Below are 21965 nucleotides of genomic sequence, written 5' to 3' on the forward strand. Positions count from 1 at the left end.
CTCCTTAAATATAGCAGTCACCCCCCCCCCCTCCTCTTCTAGGTCCTACCCGATTAGAGAAGCACATTGTGTATCCTGGGGGTACCGCCAACGCAATGGTGGTCACATTATCCTCATTAAGCCAGGTCTCTGTTAAAAACAGGGCATCCCACTCCTGACCTTCCAATAGCAGCCAAATGTCATCGGCGTGCTTCGATAGGGATCTACAATTCAGAAGGCCAGCTCTGAAGCCTCTGTTAGTGAGCGGCCTAGACCTGTTATACACCTCCTCCCCTCCATCGTCCCTCACACCCAGAGATATCCCACAAGCCCCACATATCTGAGGGAGGGAATCAGACCTAAGGTCTAACCTTTCAGCGCAGCACACGGCCACCGTGTTGAGCATCCACAGGTCTTCCCGCGACCACACGATCCTCACCTCGGAAAACCCCTCACGGACAGCATGTCTGGCCCCGGCCGCAGTCTGGTCGCGGACGGGCGCAGACGGGCTTGCCTTTGGCGCGCCGCCGGCACGCCCGCTGCGCGCGTCCGCTGCGCGTTAGCCAAGGCATCTGTTTTTAAGGACGGGAAGGCGCGACAACTAGAGCGCCAACCCCTAAGCACCGGAAGTTACTAACTCCCTCCACAACAATCGGGACTACACCCGCGGTGGAACGGGGAGGGGCAACCGGTCACGGCAAACACGGTAAAAGACAATTTTAAAACAGTTTATGTGCAAATAGCAATGTAGCAGGTGAACGTAACGTCAATTTTAAAGTGCAAATGGTGCAATTATTAAAAACAGTAGCAATCTAGGTGCAGTTTTTTAAAAAGGCAAGGCAGAAATTCAATTACACAGCTAATTAGCAGGACTTGGCAACTCTGTGTTTCTGCGCCCGTCCGTCCGACCGGTGAATGGTACATTACAGTGGAGCTATGCAGTTGACACTTTGCACAATGCATGAATGGAAGGATATACAGATAGTCCATATGAGAAGAACATCACGGCAAAATAGGGTCATCATGTTCAACATTTCGAGGTGGTGTGCAGATCTCTCCTCTAAAAGTGTTTCATGGAGGGGCGGAACCAAGATGGCGGAGTGAGCAGACGTCCTGCTTCGGAGCTCCCGCCTGGGTTAGGCGTAGCACCGGCCGCTAGGCCGTTCTTAGCGCTGATGGTACCAAGATCCTGGTCCCCAGTGACCCGAGATCATTATCCAACGGGGACCGGGTGCAGCCCGGCGATCGAGAGCTGTTTTGGCCGCGAGACGGCTGAGGCGGGGTGTGGCGTTGCTGTGATCGCGGTGGAGAGCACAGAGACGGAGAGCGACCTGAGGCCCGGAGGTATCAGCGACAGAGGCTCCAGTGCCAAGGGTGAGCGCCGAGCTGCGGGGTCTCGGAGGAGCGCTCTTCGGAGAAGTACGGGAGCCCCCGGGAGACTGCTGAGAGGAGCTACGGCCGTGCGAGTCTGGCCCACCGCCCGGAACGGTGAGAGCGCCGGAGCGGGGACGGGCCGCGGAGAACTCTTTGGCGCCTAGAGAGCCGGGATTTGGGCCCAGTGTTTTCCCCGCGGGACCAGGAGGAGCTTGGCCCCCCCGCATAGAGCCCACAGGAGCAGCGGCGGGGGGTTGAGGGGGGCCTTGCGTCACGGGGAAGATCTGCGCAGCTGGGCCTGGAGTCACCAGAGGAGGGCCTGAGGTGCTCGGCTCGCCCTCGGAAGTGCCCGGGAGACAGCGGGCGATAGCTGTGAGGCTCGTGGGGGCCCGGAGCGTGTAGCCGGACACGGAGGAGTGCGGGGGCGGGCGGCGACAGAGGGGACACCGCCTTTCCAGTGCATGAGGCCGGGGTTGTGACCGGCGGTGCGCCCTGCTTTCCCCTCGGTGGCAGTTTGAGCATTGGCGCCTCCGGGGGTCGTGCCACTGTGGCCGGACGGGCTTCTTGGTCAGCGGGGGGCTGCTGGGCCCCACTACATGGTGGAAGAAGAGGATTGAGGCGCCGGGAGCCCGAGTGACGGGCTCTGGGCCTACGGGCGGCGCAGAACTGGAGGCTGACCGCGGAGGGGGGCAGGAGGACTAACGTTCACCCAGAGGTTGCGAGAGTGGCTCTGACACATAGGCTGATCGCCTTTCAGTGACAAGGCCTCCCCTACAGGGACATGGGGCAGTATCGCCACTGGTTGTTGAACACATTGGGCCCACTCTGTGCGGTGAAGAGGCATCGGACCTTGGGCTACCTCCCGGGCCTCGACTGGGTTTTAGCCCCGCGGGGAGGATACTTGTGGGGCACACACGGGGCCTTGCGGGTCGCATTATGTCCACCCACAGGAAAAGAAAAGACAAAAATATTAAAGATCTGTTCTCCAGGTCTCCGGGTGGTCAGATGGCTACGACGGCGGACGCCGGGGGACCCGGAAAGGGGAAGATGGACGCCGAGGGTGCGGAACCTATCACTAAGGCCTTCCTGGAGTCAATGTTCACCGCGCTGCGGGACGACATCCAAACTTTCAAACAGGACTTCACGTCTGAACTCAAGGAAGTCCGCCGCGATATAGACGGTATTGGCGAAAGGGTGGCAGATCTAGAGGGCAAGAGTGATGGCAAAGACGAGGAAATCGCAAATCTACAACAGGAGATCATCTGGCTACATGATCAACAAGTGGACCTTCAAGTACATCTTGATGACCTTGAGAACCGCTCTCGTCGACATAACATTCGAATTAGGGGCGTGAAAGTGGCCGATGACTCCAAGGATCTTCTCACCTATGCGAGGGAGCTATTCAACCACATTCTAGAGCGCCCGCTGGACACGAAATTAGAGATAGATCGGGCGCATAAAGTGGGTCCCTCCAGGGCGCCGTCGGCCCCCCATCAGATATCTTGGTTTGCGTGCAGGACTACCGTACCAAAGAGCTGATAATGCAAAAGGCATGCCGCATGCACCCCCTACAATTTCGTGAACACAGACCGGTGTTGTTTCAAGACCTGTCCGCCCTCACGCTACAAAAAAGTAGCCTGTTCAGACCCATCACGATGCACCTCCAGCACAATAACATTCCGTACAGCTGGGGTCACCCCTTCCGCTTAGTCTTTCGTAAGGATGACAAACTCTACCAATTGCGCTCTCTATCCGAGGCCAGCAAACTGCTGGGGGTGGACCTCCCGGAGGAAGAAGGCGGAGAAGGAGCCTCCCCGTCAGGGGCGGGAAAGGCGGGGTTGCGTTGGCGCCAACAGGGCTGTAGACGCCGTCCTAAGAAGCCGCCAGCTGAGGAGATAACAAAAGGCCGCATGTCGGTGCTGGAGGCTGCATCAATAGATCTTCCGGGTTCTCAGAGTGGCTGATATGGACAAGCATGGTACCTGAGGTATTTCTTTTCTTACATCTGGATCCTCGGCAGGAGGGAGGCTTCCTTCCATGGTTGTTGGACATTCCCCAATGACTCTTTACCAGTCGCAGGTGTGTGACGGACTATATGTTTTCAGTTTTCGTTGTATTGGTTTTTTTATTGAAGGGGTTTGTTGGGGGTGGGTAGCGAGAGGAACTTGGGCTCCACACCCGCCTTCCCTTTGCAGCCTGGATGACCACCTGCACTCCTGTGTCCCTGATTCGATTACCAGTAGGGAAATCCAGATCCGCAATGTCTGTTGCTTTACAGCTACCGTGTCCCCCATGTGATATATATCATGCCACCCACCACACTTAAAATACTGACCCTGAATGTTCGGGGACTTAATAACCCAGTTAAGCGTAAAGATGTCCTATCCTATTTAGAAAACTCCCAAGCGGATCTCTGCCTTCTGCAGGAAACCCACCTGCTAACGCGCGACTACCATCGCCTTCGGTCCCGGAGGTTCCCCACCCAGCTCTTCTCCTCCGGGCCTACTAAGACAGCTGGAGTGGCGATCCTAGTGGCGCAGCGGTTTCGAGGGGAGGTCCTTCATAAGGTGGCCGAGATCAAGGGACGCCTCCTGACCTATCGCTTTGCCCTTGGGGGGGATGTCATTCACTGTCGGCTCCATATATGCCCCGAACGAGGGATCTGAGCGATTTTTACACTCTGCACTCACAGACGCTACGACGACACCAGATCGCCATATCATTCTCGGGGGGGATCTTAACTTGGTGTTCGACAATGTTCAGGATAGATCCAGCCAGCGCTCTCATCAAGTGGGGGCCATTTCGGCGGAAGGGCTAGCGCGTTTGCATGACTTAGGGCTATGTGACCTTTGGCGTTCCCTGCATCCACTCGACAGGGAATACTCCTTTTACTCTAACGCGCATAAGACTTATGCCAGGTTAGATCATCTACTAGTTTCTGCACCGATGCGGGCGCTTGCGACAGCGGCGGATATAGGGGTGGCGTCATTATCGGATCACGCTCCGGTGACCGCTACTTTCACTCTCCCACCCACATCGCGTCCTTCCAAAGTGTGGCGTCTCAGAGATGCTCTCTTGCACCGAGAAGAGGTAGTTCACAACATCAAGCGCAGCATTCAAGATTATCTCACACATAACGACAACACAGACACCTCACTAGCGACGCAATGGGCAGCGCTGAAGGCGGTCCTTAGAGGGGAGCTGATCTCGATTTCGGCGGCGGACAACAGGGAGCGGGGACGCAAAAGGGAAGAGCTTATGCAACAGGTGCGAGAGCTGGAGCGGATGCACCAGCGGACGGGAGCCCCGAGGGTATGGCGGCAACTCAAAGCGGCTCGTCAACAGTTGGCAGCGCTCGACCAAGACAGAGCGGAGTTTGCTGCGTTGAGGCTGAGACATGCCTACTATGCGGGTGGGGACAGGTGTGGGCGCCTTTTGGCTCATAAGCTCAGAGAGGTCCGTCAACGACAGGGAATTAAATTGATTTCTCGGGCAGATGGCACGATAGCAACGGACGATAGAGATATTGCAGAGGCATTCCGCGACTTTTACGCGTCTCTGTACGCGGAGGCCCCACTGGCCCGCTCTGAGGGGACGGACTTCCTGGATTCTGTCGCATTGCCGGCTTTATTACCTGCGCAGGCTGAGCATCTGGACAGAAGCATTCAAACGGAGGAGGTGGTGTCTGCCATCTCGCGGCTTACAACTGGAAGGGCCCTTGGTCCAGACGGTTTTCCTGCTCTTTTTTATAAGACATTTTGCTCCCTGTTAGCCCCGATCCTCACCAAGCTGTTTAATTACTTTGCCGCTCAGGGAGCTATCCCAAGCGACCTCTTGGAAGCATCGATAGCGGTGATTCCTAAACTGGGCAAAGATGGTTGGCAATGTGGCTCCTACCGCCCGATATCACTCCTTAACATAGATCTTCAGTTATATACGGGGATTCTGGCCTCTCGCCTTGGCCCTCTTATGCCTGGACTCACGAACCCGGATCAGGCAGGCTTTATCCCTGAGCGGCAGACGGCTGACAATACTAAGCAGATTTTGCATCTTATAGAGAAAGCTACTCGGGTCCCGGGGGAGTTTATGATGTTAGCTATTGATGCCGAAAAGGCATTCGACCGGGTACACTGGCCGTTCCTAGAGCAAGTTTTGGAAAAGGCAGGACTAGGCGACCGATTTCGCACGCATATCCTCAACTGTTACAGCTACCCCACTGCTACTGTTCGAGTAAATGGGTGCACATCCTCTCGATTCCACATTGAGAGGGGCACAAGGCAGGGATGTCCGTTGTCCCCCCTCCTCTTTGCCCTCTATATGGAGCCGTTGGCTCAGAGGGTGCGACAGAACCCGGAAGTCACAGGAATTCGGTTTGGGGGCTTCGTCCACACGATCAGTCTCTATGTGGATGATGTACTATTATCCTTATCTGATCCGGGCCCGCCCTCCCAGCATGCTGGGCGGACCTGGAGGCTTTCGCGCGAGCGGCTGGGTTCAAAGTGAACGCAGAGAAATCCCTAGCCCTGGACCTGTCGCGGTCCACTCGTGTTCATCGAGGTTTTTCTCCCAAGCTTCCAATGTGGGTGGGTGAGCTGCCCCCCACAGTTGAGCGATGTTTTGTTTTGCCAACATGTACCCCAGAGTGGCCCACTGGGTCTGTGAAGTGTTTAAATCCGTGGGCTCCCAGATATTCAGGAGGCACCGTCTCACTTCGGGGCGGAGGGAGACATGTAATACTTTGTTAATTGTGTCGTTCACCTGGTGCCAAAAAAGGTTGATATGTGAGCATTCCCAGATGATGTGCATAAATGTTCCGGTACGGCCACATCGCCGTCTGCATTCCCTTGTATCCGACCACCCCATGTGCACTAATCTAGGTCCTGTTATGTATGTTCTGTGGAGGATCTTAAGCTGAACCAGTCGCTAGCGTGCCGGGATGGCCACCACTTTTGGGGGAGGAAACCGCTGCCTGCCAATCTTCATCGTCCAAATCTACCCCATCTTGTACCCACTTATCTTGCAATATCATGAGGGGGTCTGCCGTGTGGTTAGTTAACTTTTTATATATTAATGATATCGTTTTATCTGGGAGGTATCCATCTAAGACTCTGTCCTCCAGGGGGGAAGCCTCGGGGGGGGGATCAGCTTCTCTAGGCAATGAAGACTGAAGTGAATGTGAGACCTGTGTATAGCGAAAGCGTTCAGTATCTGCCAAATCATACTCACTCTGAAGCGCGCTGAAGGACTTAATTTCCCCTTTTCCCCAAACATCTTTAATCGCTGAGATCCCAATAAGGTCCCACTTATCGAACCCCTTTTCCTCCACAGGTTGCCCACCTTCTCTGAATCCCAAAGAGGGGTGGCTAATGTTAGTCTGTTTTTCCAACCAAGAAAATTAGTAGCATCGTGCCAGATTTGAACCGAATGCTTCATGGGGCCTGTTAGCTGAAACTGCTTAGGGCGGGAGTACAGCGCCCTACCATATGTGCCGCCCGGAAGGAGCCATCTGTCCATGGCATAACCCGGGTCATCCGCCCGACCATATGTGCCATGATTGATAGCTACCATATGGGAAGCTCAATAGTATTTCTTAATATCCGGGAGGCTGATGCCTCCATCATACCAATGTAGCGTGAGCTTATTCAAGGCGATTCGAGGCCTTCCGTCCCATAATAAGTCCCTCTGTAGGCTCTCAACCTCCCTGAAATAATGTGCTGGAACTAGATCTAGGGTATTTTGCAGGGCATACAAGAACCGTGGTAATGCCATCATTTTAAACAGAGTAGCTCAGCCCAAAAGAGAAATGGGGAGAGTCTTCCTGCTAGCAATGTCACTTTTAAGTCTACGAAGAGGGGGAAGGAGATTCTGGGCATAGCGGACCGAGGGGTCCAGCGAGACAGAAATCCCCAAATATTTAAATCCATCCAAGTTAATTTGTGTCGGGCAGTTCCGGGGAGGGATGGAAGGGTCCCCCCTAAGAACAAACAATAAGGATTTACTCTAATTTATGGAAAGTCCCGAAAATCTACCGAAAACTGTGAGAATGTCCAGCACCACTGCAAGCGACTTCCTCGGGGAGGCCAAATAGAGCAAGACGTCATCTGCATACAAGAATATGCGGTCCTCCCAGCCGGGAGACCTCCGCAAACCCCTTATCATTGGGTCTCAACGAATCCAGGCGGCAAGGGGTTCCAAGGCCAGGGAAAAGAGAAGGGGGGATAGTGGGCAACCTTGACGAGTTCCCCGACCAAGCACAAAGGAGGCTGAAACCTTATTGTTTACCACCACTTGAGCCAGTGGTTCAGAATATGAAAGACGTACCCACTGAATGTACTCTGGGCCAAGTCCCAGTTTCGCCAGAACCGCCCACAAGTACGGCCACTCGATGGTATGAAGGCCATGGTTGCGTCAAATGACACAATCACGGCCGGCTCCCGAAGGGTATGGGCTCTAGCTATCACCCCATGAACTCTACGCAAGTTCAGGGCTGTATTTCAATGCGGCATAAAACCAGATTGGTCCGGGTGCACTAAGCCACCAATCACCTTCACCAAATGGTTAGCTAAAAGTTTGGCCAGAATCTTAGGTTCAGCGTTTAAAAGAGATTTGGGCCTGTACGAGGCACAGTCGGTTTTGGCCTTCCCTTCCTTGTGGATGGTGACAATAGTTGCTATTCTTTGCACCAGGGGCATCATTCCCACTTCTCTAGATTCTTCAAACATAGACTTTAAATAGGAGGCTAGCTTATCCGGTTTCAGCTTGTAAAGCTCAATGGGAAGCCCATTTGGGCCCAACGCTTTCCCAGAATTCAAGGAGCGGATCGCTTTTGTGATCTCATCAGTTGTAAGAGGGCTATCCTTATATTTCCGGTCATCAAGGGAGAGACAGGGAAGCTTGATATCTCGCAGTAGGTTCTGAGAGTCCTCTACAGTGTGGGAGGACACCGCTGTATATACTGAGTGGAAATGTTCCGCAAACCCGTCTACTATGTCCTGTGGCTCCGTGATTGAGACACCTCCCTGCACTCTGAGCTCCGGGACCAATCGACTCGCCCATTCCTTTCTGTCTAGCCACGCTATGAGCTTCACGGCTTTGTCTCCCAAATCATAAAGTCTGCCTTGCTGCACTCTACTCAGGGCCTTGGCTCTTTCTGAGGTCAATGCTTTATAGTTGTGCTGTTTCAGACTCAGCAGATGGAGCTTCTCCGGCGTGACACCCGACTCCAAGTCCCCTTCCAGTCTATGTATGTCTGCTTCAAGCTCGAGGACCGCTTTTTTGTTTGTCTCTCTTGGAGCCAGATGTCAATGACAGGACTTGTCCCCGAATTACAGTTTTAATGCTTCCCACAGGCACCGCAAAGAGGACACTGACCCCTCATTTTCGGAAAAATAGTTGTCAATAGCTTTAATTAGCTCTTTATGGATCTTGGGGTTACGAAGATACCAAGGGTTGATTGGGGCCAATCTACCGACTCCACCCATACTTATGAGCAAGTGGACCCAGACAGGCAAGTGGTCCGAGATACCTCTAAGTGCTTAATTTCATTGATATATGTGGCTTGTGCCGCTGGCACAAGGGAATAGTCTAGGCGGGAGAGACTGTTGTGCGCCCCAGAATGAAAGGTGTGCTGAACCTGATCTGGATGATATACTCTCCAGCCATCGACCAGTCCCATCGCCTCAAGGAAGTCCGGCAGCTAACAGGCAGATGGTCTCACCTCTCGAGGGGGATATCTATCCAATGTACCCGAGACCACTGCATTAAAGTCCCCCCCCCCAAGACCAGGAGCCCATCCGGAAGTGTGAGCAAGGCTGCGCCAAGATCGGCAAATGTTGTACCCTGTAGGCCTGGTGGAACATAGACAGACATAAAGGTGATGAGCCGTCCCTCCCACATACCGGATATACCAACATATCTGCCTCTATCATACACCCATGTGGAGTTGATTGTCAATGGGAAGGTGTTCCTCATCATAATACCTACGCCCCTAGAGCCCGATGTGAAACCAGAGTGCGCAATGAATTTATGCCCTCCCCTGTGCATCGCCTTACATAAATTTCCGACCAGATGTGTCTCCTGGAGCAGGACTATGTCTGGAGAGTGCCTCTTAATGTATTGGAGAACCACGCTTCGTTTGATTTTATCACCTAAGCCGTTAACATTCCAACTCAAATTTTTTACATTTTTATCCCCCATCATGCCTGCTATGCGAACTGTAAGTCAAGAAGCCCCTGGCTTATATTCTTTCTGCAACTCTTCTGCATGTGTACCCATACATTGCACTGCTAAAATAACTATAACAAATAAACCAACTACCCCAATCCAACAAGCCCCCACCCCGCTGCCCTGCACTTTGGGCTCAGAACTGCCCATCGGGAACCTGTGCCTGTCGCCCTAAAGAGAAGTTCAAAGGAAGAAAAAAGGGGGAATAGTGTGCTCCGTGTCCCCGCCCCTACTCATGTAAAGTGTAACACCCCTGATAGAAAAGAAACTTAAAACATATATCATATCCCCAGCTCCCGCAATGAAAACTTAAGTACCCCGCCCACCCCAGCCCACCCCACATCAAAGTCCCCGTTACTCAGTTCCATGTCGCCATCTCCAGAGTTCCAATGTAAGCTGGTTAGATGCCCGCCTATTCTCCGGCGTCTCGGTCCGCCCGATTCTTTGCTCCGCGATGTTCAAGCCACTGCTTCAAGCTGTTCGAAGAACCACGCTCTTCCCTCTGATTCACCCCGAAGACGAGCCGGAAACAGCATTGAGTATTTTAGGCCCCTTTCTCTCAGGTCACGTTTCACAGAAAGGAAGGACCTCCTCTGCTTCTGTACTCTCTGTGTGAAGTCTGGAAAGAAGGAAATATCGGCATTTTCATAGCGAAGGGGGGCCCCCGCTCTGGAATTTTGGAGAATAACATCTCTGTCCCGATAGTTCAAGACCCGAGCCAGTATGGGCCGCGGGGGAGCACCCGGCCTGGGACGGCCGCCCGGGACCCTATGAGCACGTTCAATAACAAAAAATTTGCTGAGGCCTTTGGGCTGCAGGTGTTTAAGTATGAGGTCCTCAACGAACAGGTCCGGGGATTGCCCCTCCGATTTCTCCGGAACTCCTAGGATGCGGAGGTTGTTGCGGCGGAGCCGGCCTTCATAGTCGATCGCCATGGTGTCCATTTTGTGTTCCAGTGAAGTTTTGACCCCAGTGATAGCCTCCAAGACATCCTTGAGCGACGTCTCTTGTCCCTCGTCCCCTGGTTTTTCCTGAACGATCTCGCCGGACAGTCGGTTCTGCTGGGAGTCTTTTAGAAACGTGTAACTGTCCAGTTTATTAGTCTGGACCAGCTTTGCCCCATGGGATCCGGAACCTTTGACGCGATCCATCGTGGTGTCCAAGGTGTGTTCCAACGGGGCCGAAGTACTGGGGGAAGGCAAAGGCACCAATCCGATAATGCACACCAGTGAGGTCAACTCCGCAGAGTATCAGCGACCAAAGCGCAGGCCCCCGAGGCCTGAAGTCCAGTCTTTTCTCCCCAGGGGGCGAGAACCGCAACCCAGGAAGACTGCGGAGGGCCGCCGGCTGGGAGGGTGGGGGGGGGGGCTTCACCTCAGTGCCTTGATGGGTACAAATCGTGGCCCCCAGGGTCTCTCCTGCTGCATCTATGCACAATTGTTCACTAGTAGGGCAGGCTGAGGAAGATTTGCCATGCACAGGGGCGCACTGCCCCCACCAGCAGAGGCACGGCAGGCACACCCTGCGCCGTCTTTACTCCTTAGTGCCCCCTCTCTCCTCACCAGACTCCAGGTGTGGAAGTGTGATCACCACTGCAGCCACGGGTCCCTGACGTCTCTGTACAGTTTTAATGTTGGTGGTCTTGGTGGCACTGTGAAACCCCAGCCTCACAGCATATTTCAGGCACCTCTGACAGCGCTGGAGGGGGGGGGGGAAGCTGTGCCAGCTAGCTTCCATTTGGGCTGAGTGCATATAGTGCCGCCCCGATCCGGGTGCCCGACATTCATTCCCTCGCAGGGACAATCAGCAGGAGGGCATGCGTTATTGGGAGCGCACCGCCGCCATTGATAAACTTTCGGCTGGCGCGCTCCTCTTATACCGTTGTGTTTATTGCAGCCACAGTGATGAAAAGCGCAAGAGGTGCTCACCGCCGCAGCCCCGGGTCCCGGGAACTCGCTCTGCTGGCAGTTGTCGCGGCAGCGCCGTGCTTTGGAGGTAGTAGACCGGGCCGAGCCCTCCCACAGCTCCTGCGGCCACTGTGGGTCCCGGCTCACGAGTTCGATGCAGGCCTCAACCAGCCGGGGTTGAAATCTCGGCTTCCTGAGCAGCTGGACGAACAGGGGCCGGCGGGTTGAGGGACACACGGAGGAGCAAGTACACTACGCGGCCATTTTAGCTCCGCACTCGGCCACGCCTCCTGCATCTGTATTTTTAAAGTAATGATCTTTTCTATGTGTGTTGTAATGTAATTTGTGATTTTTTTTTTTGTTGATATTTTATGCCTACATTGTGTTGGCGAAATAAAGTTTTCTGACTGACTGACTGATTTTCTGGTAGGCAGTACAAAGTATGTTATGCTGATGTGATTTATAAGCACAAACTGCTACACATACGAGTGTCCTGACTCTTTTCTAACTATGAGCCTGGAGAAAAGGATGGGAAGGAGGAAACTATTGTTCTTGTGTATAGGTGTTGGGAGAAGCAGAATAAGAATTTGTCACAGTCGTCTACCCTACAAACTAAGTGTAACATGGCACAAATCCTGATGTTTAAGTATGAACAGTTGCGGCACGCCTTCAAGGCTGAGCAGGTTGAGTGGCCCAAGATTCCCCGAGTACGCACTGCTGGAAAATAGAGCCGTGCTGTGGGAGCTGGGAAGAGGGGAAATATCCTTCTTCTACAGAATTCTTAATAACAAAATGCCATATCAGTTGCAGAAATTGAGTTTGAAATGGGAGGAAGACCTAGGGGCTATGGAAGACATAGATTGAGAAGCAGATCTGATGTACCCTAGGGATGATGAGATAAAAACTTGGCAATGCCTGATCCAGTTAAAAATCCTTCACCGGGCTTATTACAAAAGGAGTAGGTGTTATAGAATTGGACAGGCCCCAACACCTAACTGCTTGAAATGCGAAAGAGAGGATGACACCTTTCTGCACACAGATGCTAGTATGTGAATTGCCTCCATTGCCCCAATTTACAATACTTGGGATCCCGAATGCAAACGACCAAACAAGAAGAAAACTTTTCTATTCTGTTTATTGGCATTGATTGTGGCAAACATAACCCGGCAAAGAACTGGGCATCCCAGAGGGTGCCCACGGAGCATGAATGGCAAATAGCATGCACCCATGCATGGGGGCATAGAGAGAGAGATATGAGGCCAGGGGCTCTCCACCAGGAGTTACACAAGATATTGAGTACGTTCAATAGAATTAATTGATGGAATTCTATGGGTTTTGTGACCTGTCAAGACCCCAGATTCACATGGAACTGAGACAGGCATGGCATGTGGCACCGACTGAGGGAAGGAAAAAGAGAATTGATGCCCCTGTGCACCTGTAAGGTCTATAGTTTGTTGTATTGTTGATATGATGTGCCCTATGAGAACTGCACCACATACTAGTTGATTGTGGTTGTCTGTTGTAAAATGAGAATTGATTATGGTACTGGCTTTATGATTAGTTTCACCCTAATAAGAGAACACAACTTAAATAAACTATTTAACAAAATATTTGTCACCTTGGGAAGTTTTAATGGTTGTATATTAAAGGGTCCTGGATGGATTACTGGTTGTACATTAATGGGTATTGGTGTTTGTCAAGAGTGAAAGGAGAACCAAGAAACAGCAAAAGATCATTGTCAAGGTAGGGATAGGGTGGCAGTCATAAGCGTTGTAGAGTAGGCCACACATTTGAATGCCAGTTTGTTGTTCAGCAATATGAGCATTTACACAACTTAATCCTGATTTGCTTAGTTTATGGAACGTCCATGTGAGAAAGGGTAGTATAGATGGAATGAAGAACTTGTAAATTGGATCATGGGCTGAGAGACACCATGTGAGATAGTTACACACCAGATAAGCAAGAGATGTGGAGATAAAAGAAAGTTGTTGGAGGCAGAGCAGATTCCTTTAACCAGGTTCTTTTATAGTAAAAGAACAACAGCAATTTTGAAACAAGCCAAGTAAGATTGAATGGAACATACAATGTGTTAGAGCAACATGCTTGATATTTTGGGGTTTGATAAGTCAAAGGATGCACAAGACGAGGCTAGCAATCTTTAGTATGAGAATGAGCTCTGCAACGTTTATTGGAGAAGGGATAAAAGGTGGGTGGAGTGAGAGTGGGCAATGTACGAGCTGATTTGGGGCAAAGAGCAGCACAGAGATAGTACAATACATCACAGAGATTGTGGAGGGTAATTAAGTGGCAACAGCAGATGTGGCATCCTGAAGCAGTAAGGAGAGTAGGTATTTTATAGCGCAGGTTAGCCTTTGAAGAAGTGTGCATTGCGCAGCGATATGGCTGTGAAGGCCAGATACTTAGTCTACAAAGTGCTCAGGTGTAAAGGTTTTACTGCAAATGCAAAGGAGCAAGCAAATGTTTTTGTTTTATCGTTACATATTTCAGGGCCTATCCATGGTTGGTGATAGGGTGTAAGTGGTATAATAAATGTGTGGAGCTGATAGGGAAAGTTAAAAGATGCTTGTAGAATGTTGTTAAGTCACATGTGGTGGAAATGAGAATTGTGGTTTGGACCTTGTGGATCTGATCACAGTATACTTGTACAAACTGGATTTATGTTTTTTTCCAGGGCATGGAACATATTGTAGCAGGTCTAATCAGGAGGAATATGTCACTTTTAGGGTATACATTTTATCAGGATGGCTGACAGTAATTTACACGTGTATTTACAGCCTTCACATGGTCCGTCAAAGGACAAAAAGTGTTGGTGTGGTTTAATTTGCAACATTTTGTGTTATATGTATTTCTGGAAATAAACAAATCAAATGGAATAAAATTAACTTTTGCTTTAATGCATGACATATTTGAAGTTGCTTAGACTTTGAGAATGGATGTGTAACATACATTGTTTAAAAATATCTTTGACATCCAAGAGAGTGTTTGGTTCACACCTTGGGCTGCAGAGTTTACCATGTTTTTTTACCCAGGACTTAATATGGATTACCTAGAAGTGAACATATTATGAAATGTACAAAGTTGAATGTTCTGCACCCTCGTACAAACCATATCAGTAGGGACATTTGCTATATTAATCATGTTCTTGGCCAGGTGATTAGACATGGTCAAAGGATGAGCACTTAGTAGTGTGGTGGAAAGAAGTAGCATTTGAGAAGGATAAGGTGGGGCCATTTTCATGCATGTGAATACAGAAGGATTAACTTTTGCTATGGGAATGGTTTGATAGAAGTTGAGCTAGGAACTTGTTCTGATGGTTGTTGTTCAGACTGAAATGCAAGTTATCAAATATGATCAGGATAATGGTGAATATGGGAAGAGTCCAAGATGAAATCTAGATCATTCAAAAATGTTCTTGTACCACTTCTGGGCTTGAATTTCATGGTTTCTCTAAGCTAAAATAAATGCCTTTGACTTTTCTGCCTAATATTCTGTACTGTAAAATAATATCTCTTATACCTTCTTTATCTTCAGGCGAATACATCTCTAATAAGACATCTTTATATTATTATTTTTCTATTAATATTTTATTAGTTCAATAGTACAAAACAATATACAATACAATCATACAGTGGAGGCTCCTCACCATTTAACTGGTTCACTCAGCCGCGTCCCTTCTCCGGCCCGCTTGCTCTTTTGTATTCATTCTTAATCCTTTCAGCTGCCAATTGCTAGAGAAAAATTTAAGCTATTAAATCCCAAGACATTTGACACTAGCATATTGCAATAATTTGTGTTGACATTGTGGAGCATTCTGCTTGAAAAAATATTATTGTTCAATAGTAAGTATATTAAACATCTTCACCATGCATTGCTCATCACCAGCCTTCTTCCCCATTTCACTGGCCTGCACAACATTTGTCTTTTTCCACTTTATGTAATGGCTCAGATGGAAATGGCCATTGAATGCTACTTTCTGACACTGAAAAGGTCCGAAAATGCTCCTAACAATCTTTGGTCTCTGTTGCTGATGTGACGTCACCAGTGTCTTCCAAACTGGAAGGTCTAGGGGAGTGCCAGGTTTGCACTAACCTTATGCATACAATCCAACAGGAGTGATGCTTTTTGTACTCTTCATCAGTCCCACCACTGACTACATAATGGACACAGGAGGGCCAGTGTGGGGGCAGGAAAGGGGAATTGCACAAGAGTAAACAAAGACACAAGGCTCCACCACTTCTTTCTTGTTACTTGGCTGGTCAGTGAGGTTTACGGAATGTAGTGAATTCCTATCAGATAAAAGAGTTGAGTTATATTCTTGCTATACGCTTCCTAGTGATGATGAATTAGAGTCTATTTGACTGTGAAGATAACCAAGCTCATGTGCTGCTGTTCCTAAATCTGGCAATTTTTTGTTTTATTAAAACTATAATACTTTATTTCTAATATTTGTGAATAGAAAATAAATCTGAACTCTTCTCTTTAGTTCTCCCTGTACTCTGTCCAAACCTTGTGAAGTCTGCGAGCTTGCTTACTGCAAAGCTTTGATACTTTTCGGGCTTGCTCAAATTCAGTTGTACCAAACTAGCAAAGCTTCTTGTCAAAATGTTTTTTTGTAATTCTGTGCTTAGAATTCATCGACATATTTTTCTTTCAAGTTTCTTACCGTTCATATTCGAAGTTTACATTACTTGTATTCCTAAAAAATGGACATAGATATTTCACCATTTGAATTTAGGAAGTAGTAGCCACACAGCCCACATCAAATTTTTAGCCCCATTCGTGGACTACTTTCAGATCTGCTATATCTGTGGAAATCAATCCACCACTTACATCTATAAAGATGTGGATCTTTACCACAAGTTTCTAAAGATTACACCAGTTTATCCACCAGAAAACCATATGGCCTGGCACTCGTTTGTTGCTTAAACCTAGAAGCAACCCCCACCACACATTCAGTTCCTAATGAGAGCAGGTTTACAGGCAAATGCAGGGGTGTAGTTTATTTCCTAAATTGAAATGTGATCTTTCTTTGCTTTCTACATGCTAACACTATGGTATGTGATAGCTGGACTAGTGAGAACAGACGGTTGTGATGTAACATTTGTGATGAAGTTGCTGGTAGGCTGATCTATGTAAATGCTGTGACATTTGGGCCTGGTATAATCTTGGTATCCAAATTGCCTCCTCTTCAGTTGAGGCCTCTTGAATCTCGTGGCATGGACTGTGAACACCTGGGCCCATGTCCTACTTTATGCCGCTGGGATGAAACATATGTTTGAGCCCTCTGTTTGGGCCTGTGGGGCACTTTTATCTTGTCTGTAGGGAGGTGCACTTACTATGCTCCACATATGTGGTGGTGCACACTCAGTACACCTACTGAGGGCCCCATGACCCCCCCCCCACAATTGTATCCACCCTGCAGACTAATGCACTTTCGCACAGCACTCGCCTTGAGGGCGGGGGTCATTAACCCCTTCGCCGTGGCAGGAATTCCGCCGTGGCGCCGGGGGGGGTTTGGGGGCAGGTGCGGTGGCGCTGTGCTCGTGACGGAACCACTCCGTCACGAGCCACGGTTGAGCTGTGCTCATGACGGAGTGGTTCCGTCACGTCTCCGCCCACTGCGCTAATCGCCCGCACATGCGGGGAATTAGCGCCGCGTGGGCGGAGCGGCCGCCAACAGCCGCAGCATGACGTAACCACTCCGTCATGAGCACAGCGCCTCCGTGGCTCATGACGGAGTGGTTCCGTCATGAGCGGGGAAGGGGTTAATGCTGTGCTCCCCCAGTTTCAGCCATGAGTTTGTGCTTGCACTGGAGACAACACATTGTTTGTAATATGGCGCATTCTCCAAGTCTCTGCCAGGTGCATATTCATTAAGGTGTACCCAGTGTAGACCGTGTTAATGCACTATTTTTACACAATACAGCCCCCTGGTCTTTATAATTGCTTCTGAATGTCTTGTGCAGTAGTGTGTTCCTGTATGTCAAAGGTCAGGTTAGAACAGCTAGTCTTTGTTCCATTGTTTGAAGAGTTCATTCAATTTGATAAGCTCAAGTACAGTATGAAATAATTGCCATTATCTACTCATGAAGCAGACACCAGCCTGAGCTTCTAAACTGGAACTAGTTATAAGTAGATGTCAGTTCTATATACATAAGCTTTTTCCTCTTTTTCCCTTACCCATTATGTGGTGCAGAGAAGCAAGGACCACAGAACGTGGAAATTACAGGCTCGTGCTTCAAAGGCAAAGGTGAAGGCTACCGAGGGAGAGCAAACTCAACGTCGTCAGGGATCCCCTGCCAGCGATGGGACTCCCAGGCCCCCCACAGACACCACTTCCTGCCAGAGAAATATGGATGCAAGTAAGTTTTTGTCAGAGAGGGCATATTAATGTGTCCTAAATAAAGGTTTACGTTTTGCAAGTGAGTCTTTAACCTTAAAAAAATGATTGAAACACTCTGCAGGAAGAATCCACTAGCAAGTAAGGCAAACTTTATTCACTCTTTGTAGAATGGTCTGTGTTGTTGCCTTGGTTGAGAATTAGATTTGAGAACATCCTCATGTAACACTCAAGAATTCTATCTTGGTTCTGCCAACCCTCACTTTTCCAACAATTTTACCTCAGATTACTGACTTGGAATCCCAGTTTGTATCGGCCAGGCCTGCTATTTACAACTGTTTGTATGAAATTTGGTTCTGAGCATAATTTAATGCTTCTAGATGTCAGTTTCCGATTGTGACAAATATTGGAATGTATTCTGAATGCATGGATGACACTTTCAAGAACTTCATATTTCTTTTAAATGATGTACATTTGTTTTCGAGTTTCATTTGCCCTGGTTTATTGGATTGTTTGAACATTTCTGTAAACTCAGCATTGACCTTACGCTGCACCCAGGGTAAATACAGGTGGCTACAGGGGATTGAAGCGTTTGCATCCATCATTTTTGTGTTCCACCCACACTTTGACACTAGTGACAGCAAATTAAATGACATTGTAAAACGTTTAACCCAGATGACAGATTTTTGTATATTTTTCATGCTTATCTGTCCCTTTCATTGAAAGTCCTTCCCATCTGCAAGATATTAAACAAAGTATTTCACAGTTCATCAGGATTATACTAAAAACGTTTGGAATATCGAAGCAGACCACCATTCAGCAAATTCCCTGACAGAAATGTTATTCATAATTAATACATATTACAGAGTGGTGGTACGCTACTACACTGTACATCACTCCACTCAGTACCACTCTACTGTACGCTGCTAGAATCTGTGCCACCCCATTGTACACTATTCCACTGTATGCCATAGGAGTATGCTAATAGGGAAATGAAGGCAAGCGAAAAAGAAAGAATAGGTAGAATAATGAAGTACAAGAAAACAGGAGATAAAAAAGGAAATATAATGTGGTGAATATTAAACATGTCCCTCGTGGAGGTTTTACACATGACACAAAGAGAAAAATGGAGATTGCTTGCAGAATTTAGACTCCACCATCTCACAGATTACCCCCACTACTAAATTATAGTGACCCAAGAGCTAGCAAATCAAAATAAAAGTCAACATGTCCAACAGTCAGTCGTCTCTTCTTCCAGTTGATGTCTCTGAATCAAAATGTGAAGATTTTGCAAACCCCCTTGTTGAGAAGGTCAAAGCAATCAAATTCGCCTTCCTTCATCCTCTGGCCTTCCCGTCAATGACAGACAGAATTTGGAAAGCTAGACAACTGGTGTAATTTTACAGAAAGCGTGATTTACTCCATATTCTAGTAAAGATTTAACCTTCAAACCACGTTTCAGACATGATGTCCAGAAACCTACTGAAAGAATTAAAAAACATGTTCTGCAATACTGGGCCACTCTGCTTAACACATCTCTTCTACAAACTGTGTTCCCCGACTGTCTGAAAATAGGTCAGATATCATCCTACTGAAGATGTCAACAACGTCTACCCAATATCAGGACTACCTTTCCTAAGGAAGGTGATAGAATGTTGTGTAGAGGTTCAATTATACCATCATATCTTGGCTATCGACCCTTTTAATACGCTATGCAGCCTAGAAACCGCTTTTGTTCAAGTTGATGTGCTCGCTTCCTTTATTCAGGAAACTTTTGTCTTCATATGCTTCTATCGTGCTTCTTTAGGTGCTGTCAATCAACCATCACATTAACATCCTTGAAAAAAGGCATTCACAGAGTAGTGCCTTCTGTTTGTCATAGTGGTGCCATTTGGTTAACATAGGTAACCTCATCTTTCAGTGTTAGTCTGTGAGGTCACTCAGAGCTACATATAGTTTCATATACTATTTTTATATGTGGAGCAGCTCAATGTATACTAAGGAAATCCGGGGAACTCTATCACCAATATGATGACTGTACAGACTTCAATCTCAAAATCTCCTCTCCAAATGACATCTCGCATAACTAACAGCTTAGAGAAGATACAGAGAGGGATGATTAGCCTCCGCTTAAAACGAACCCTCCTAAAAACGAAGTTCTTGTTAATCTACCCCAAAATATTCAACCTCCTTGTACTATCATCCATAGATTCCGGCAGCCTCCTGGACTGGAAGTTGTAGAATAATGCAATGTCTTTGGGATTCATTCTCAAAGACTCGACCTCAAATCTCCCATTAACGCCTTGGCCAACTGTGTACGATACTAATTTACTTTGTTTTGTGTATCAGCAATTTATTCCTGAACAAGACTTAAGGGCCTTAGTACATTCTCTTGTTCTCACTTCATTGGTTTACTCGCTCCTCGTGACATAACAGTACATCTTGCACCCATTAAGGCTCTGTTACATGGAGCCGCACCATTTGTTTCTCAATGCAAGAAATTTGGCCACATTACTCCTGTTTTTGTAACCCTACAGTGGTTGTCTGTTGAAGCGGAATCTCAATTTAAGATTGCCTGTGTCAGACACAAAGCCTTACAAATATCCATTCCCATCATTCTGGCTGAAGAACTAACAATTTCCACTGTCCAATTATGTTTGTGCAGTGAAGACTCCCTCTCCTTGAGCCCCCAGCATACGAAAGAGAGCCTTCTTTGATGCAGTCTTTCTCTGCAATGCTACGAGAATCTCTAATTTCCTTCCTTCTTTGCTCTGTTTCCTTAATTGCTATATTTAAAAAAAGCTAAAACTGCTCCTGCTGTAAAAGCATTTACACTGTGTTCAATAATAATTCCTGTCTTCGCAAATTTTAAAATCCTACCTCTGAAGTATCTGCCTGTTATACTCTGCTTCCTTTTGTTGCTTTATTATTACTGCTAACTTGTTGCCAGTGTTTTATCTGTAGTCTCTCAATTGTTTTGATGCTAGTTTCTCTCTCATGTATCCCATATAAATCTGTGCATGTTCCTCGTATTTGCTTGGTGGTATACTTGATGTTTCATTGTAAAGCGCACTAACACTCCAGGCCCATATGGGTCTGTGCTGTAGAAAACTGCATGAATACATGGAAATGACATGACTGTGGAAAACCAAACAAGATATTGTGATGCATCTAACATCATTTGCCTTGTAGGAACATATATGAAACGGGGAACAAAAAGGGTACGTCCGTTCCAAAAAACTGGAGTAACTACCCTTTTAGTCCATGCCAGTGTCTTTCAGTGGTCCAGTAGCATACAAACCAAGTTCACCCCTCGTGTGTAGGGTTCCTGTATCCCTGTCTTTGTTGCTCTCTACCCTGAGCTCTGCGACCCACAGTGGCTTACAGAAGATCTCCTCCATTCATTTTGCGAATACAAAAATAAACCTGTAGGCTGTCAGCCCTAAGATATTTGATGCCTCAGCCTCAGCCAGAGGTGAGTTTTTATTGCTTTGCGAAAAGCGGACAGATTGTCGAGGCGGCAGATGTGGAGGGGCAGGGAGTTCCATAGTTTTGCTCCCAATAGTCTGAAGGAGCGACCCCCGATACGGCAGAGCTTCGTGCGGGGGACCACTACTAAGTGTTGACCCATGGAACGAAGATTGCGTTGGGGGGTGTAAGGTGTTAGCAGCGATCGGAGGAGTTCGGGGTCATCAGTTTTAAGGATTTTGAAAGCAATGGTAAGGGCCTTAAATTGAATGCGGGCTTCCACAGGAAGCCAGTGGAGTCTCTGTATGGTGGCTCTAGCAGAGCACCTTCTGGGAAGGCCTACAATTGCCCTGGCCGCTGAGTTCTGAATTCGCTGAAACCTGGTTGTCTCGGCTTTGTTAGCGCCTAATAATAGGACGCTCGCATAATCCAACCGGGCAAGGATGGTGGATTGGACAATGAGCTGCCGTGTTTTGGGGTCAAAGAAGCCTAGAATGGGGTTGAGGCTTCTCAGCAGCCCAATGCATGTAGCTGCTACTTTTTTGGTGTGAGTTTGGTAGTTCAGCGCGGAATCCAGCCATACTCCTAAGTTTTTAACCAGAGATTTGGGAGGGGGGATGGGGCCCAGCAAGGGGGGCCACCAGTGATCATTC

General features: G+C 48.3%; 1 protein-coding gene across 2 annotated transcripts in view; it reads left to right on the top strand.

Annotated features, from left to right (window-relative positions):
* The window catches only part of MST1 (macrophage stimulating 1), a 272117-nt gene that overhangs the window by 150074 nt on the left and 100078 nt on the right, over positions 1-21965 (top strand). Inside the window, exon 9 of one of the 2 annotated variants that reach the window (XM_085625043.1) lies at positions 17701-17866. In XM_085625043.1, the coding sequence (XP_085481169.1) occupies positions 17701-17866 (166 nt within the window). Of the gene's footprint in view, positions 1-17691; positions 17867-21965 lie in introns of both variants that reach the window. The other variant, XM_085625044.1, reaches the window with a different exon arrangement.

This window comes from Triturus cristatus, chromosome 9 (assembly GCF_964204655.1).
Source record: "Triturus cristatus chromosome 9, aTriCri1.1, whole genome shotgun sequence".
Lineage (NCBI taxonomy): Eukaryota > Metazoa > Chordata > Amphibia > Caudata > Salamandridae > Triturus > Triturus cristatus.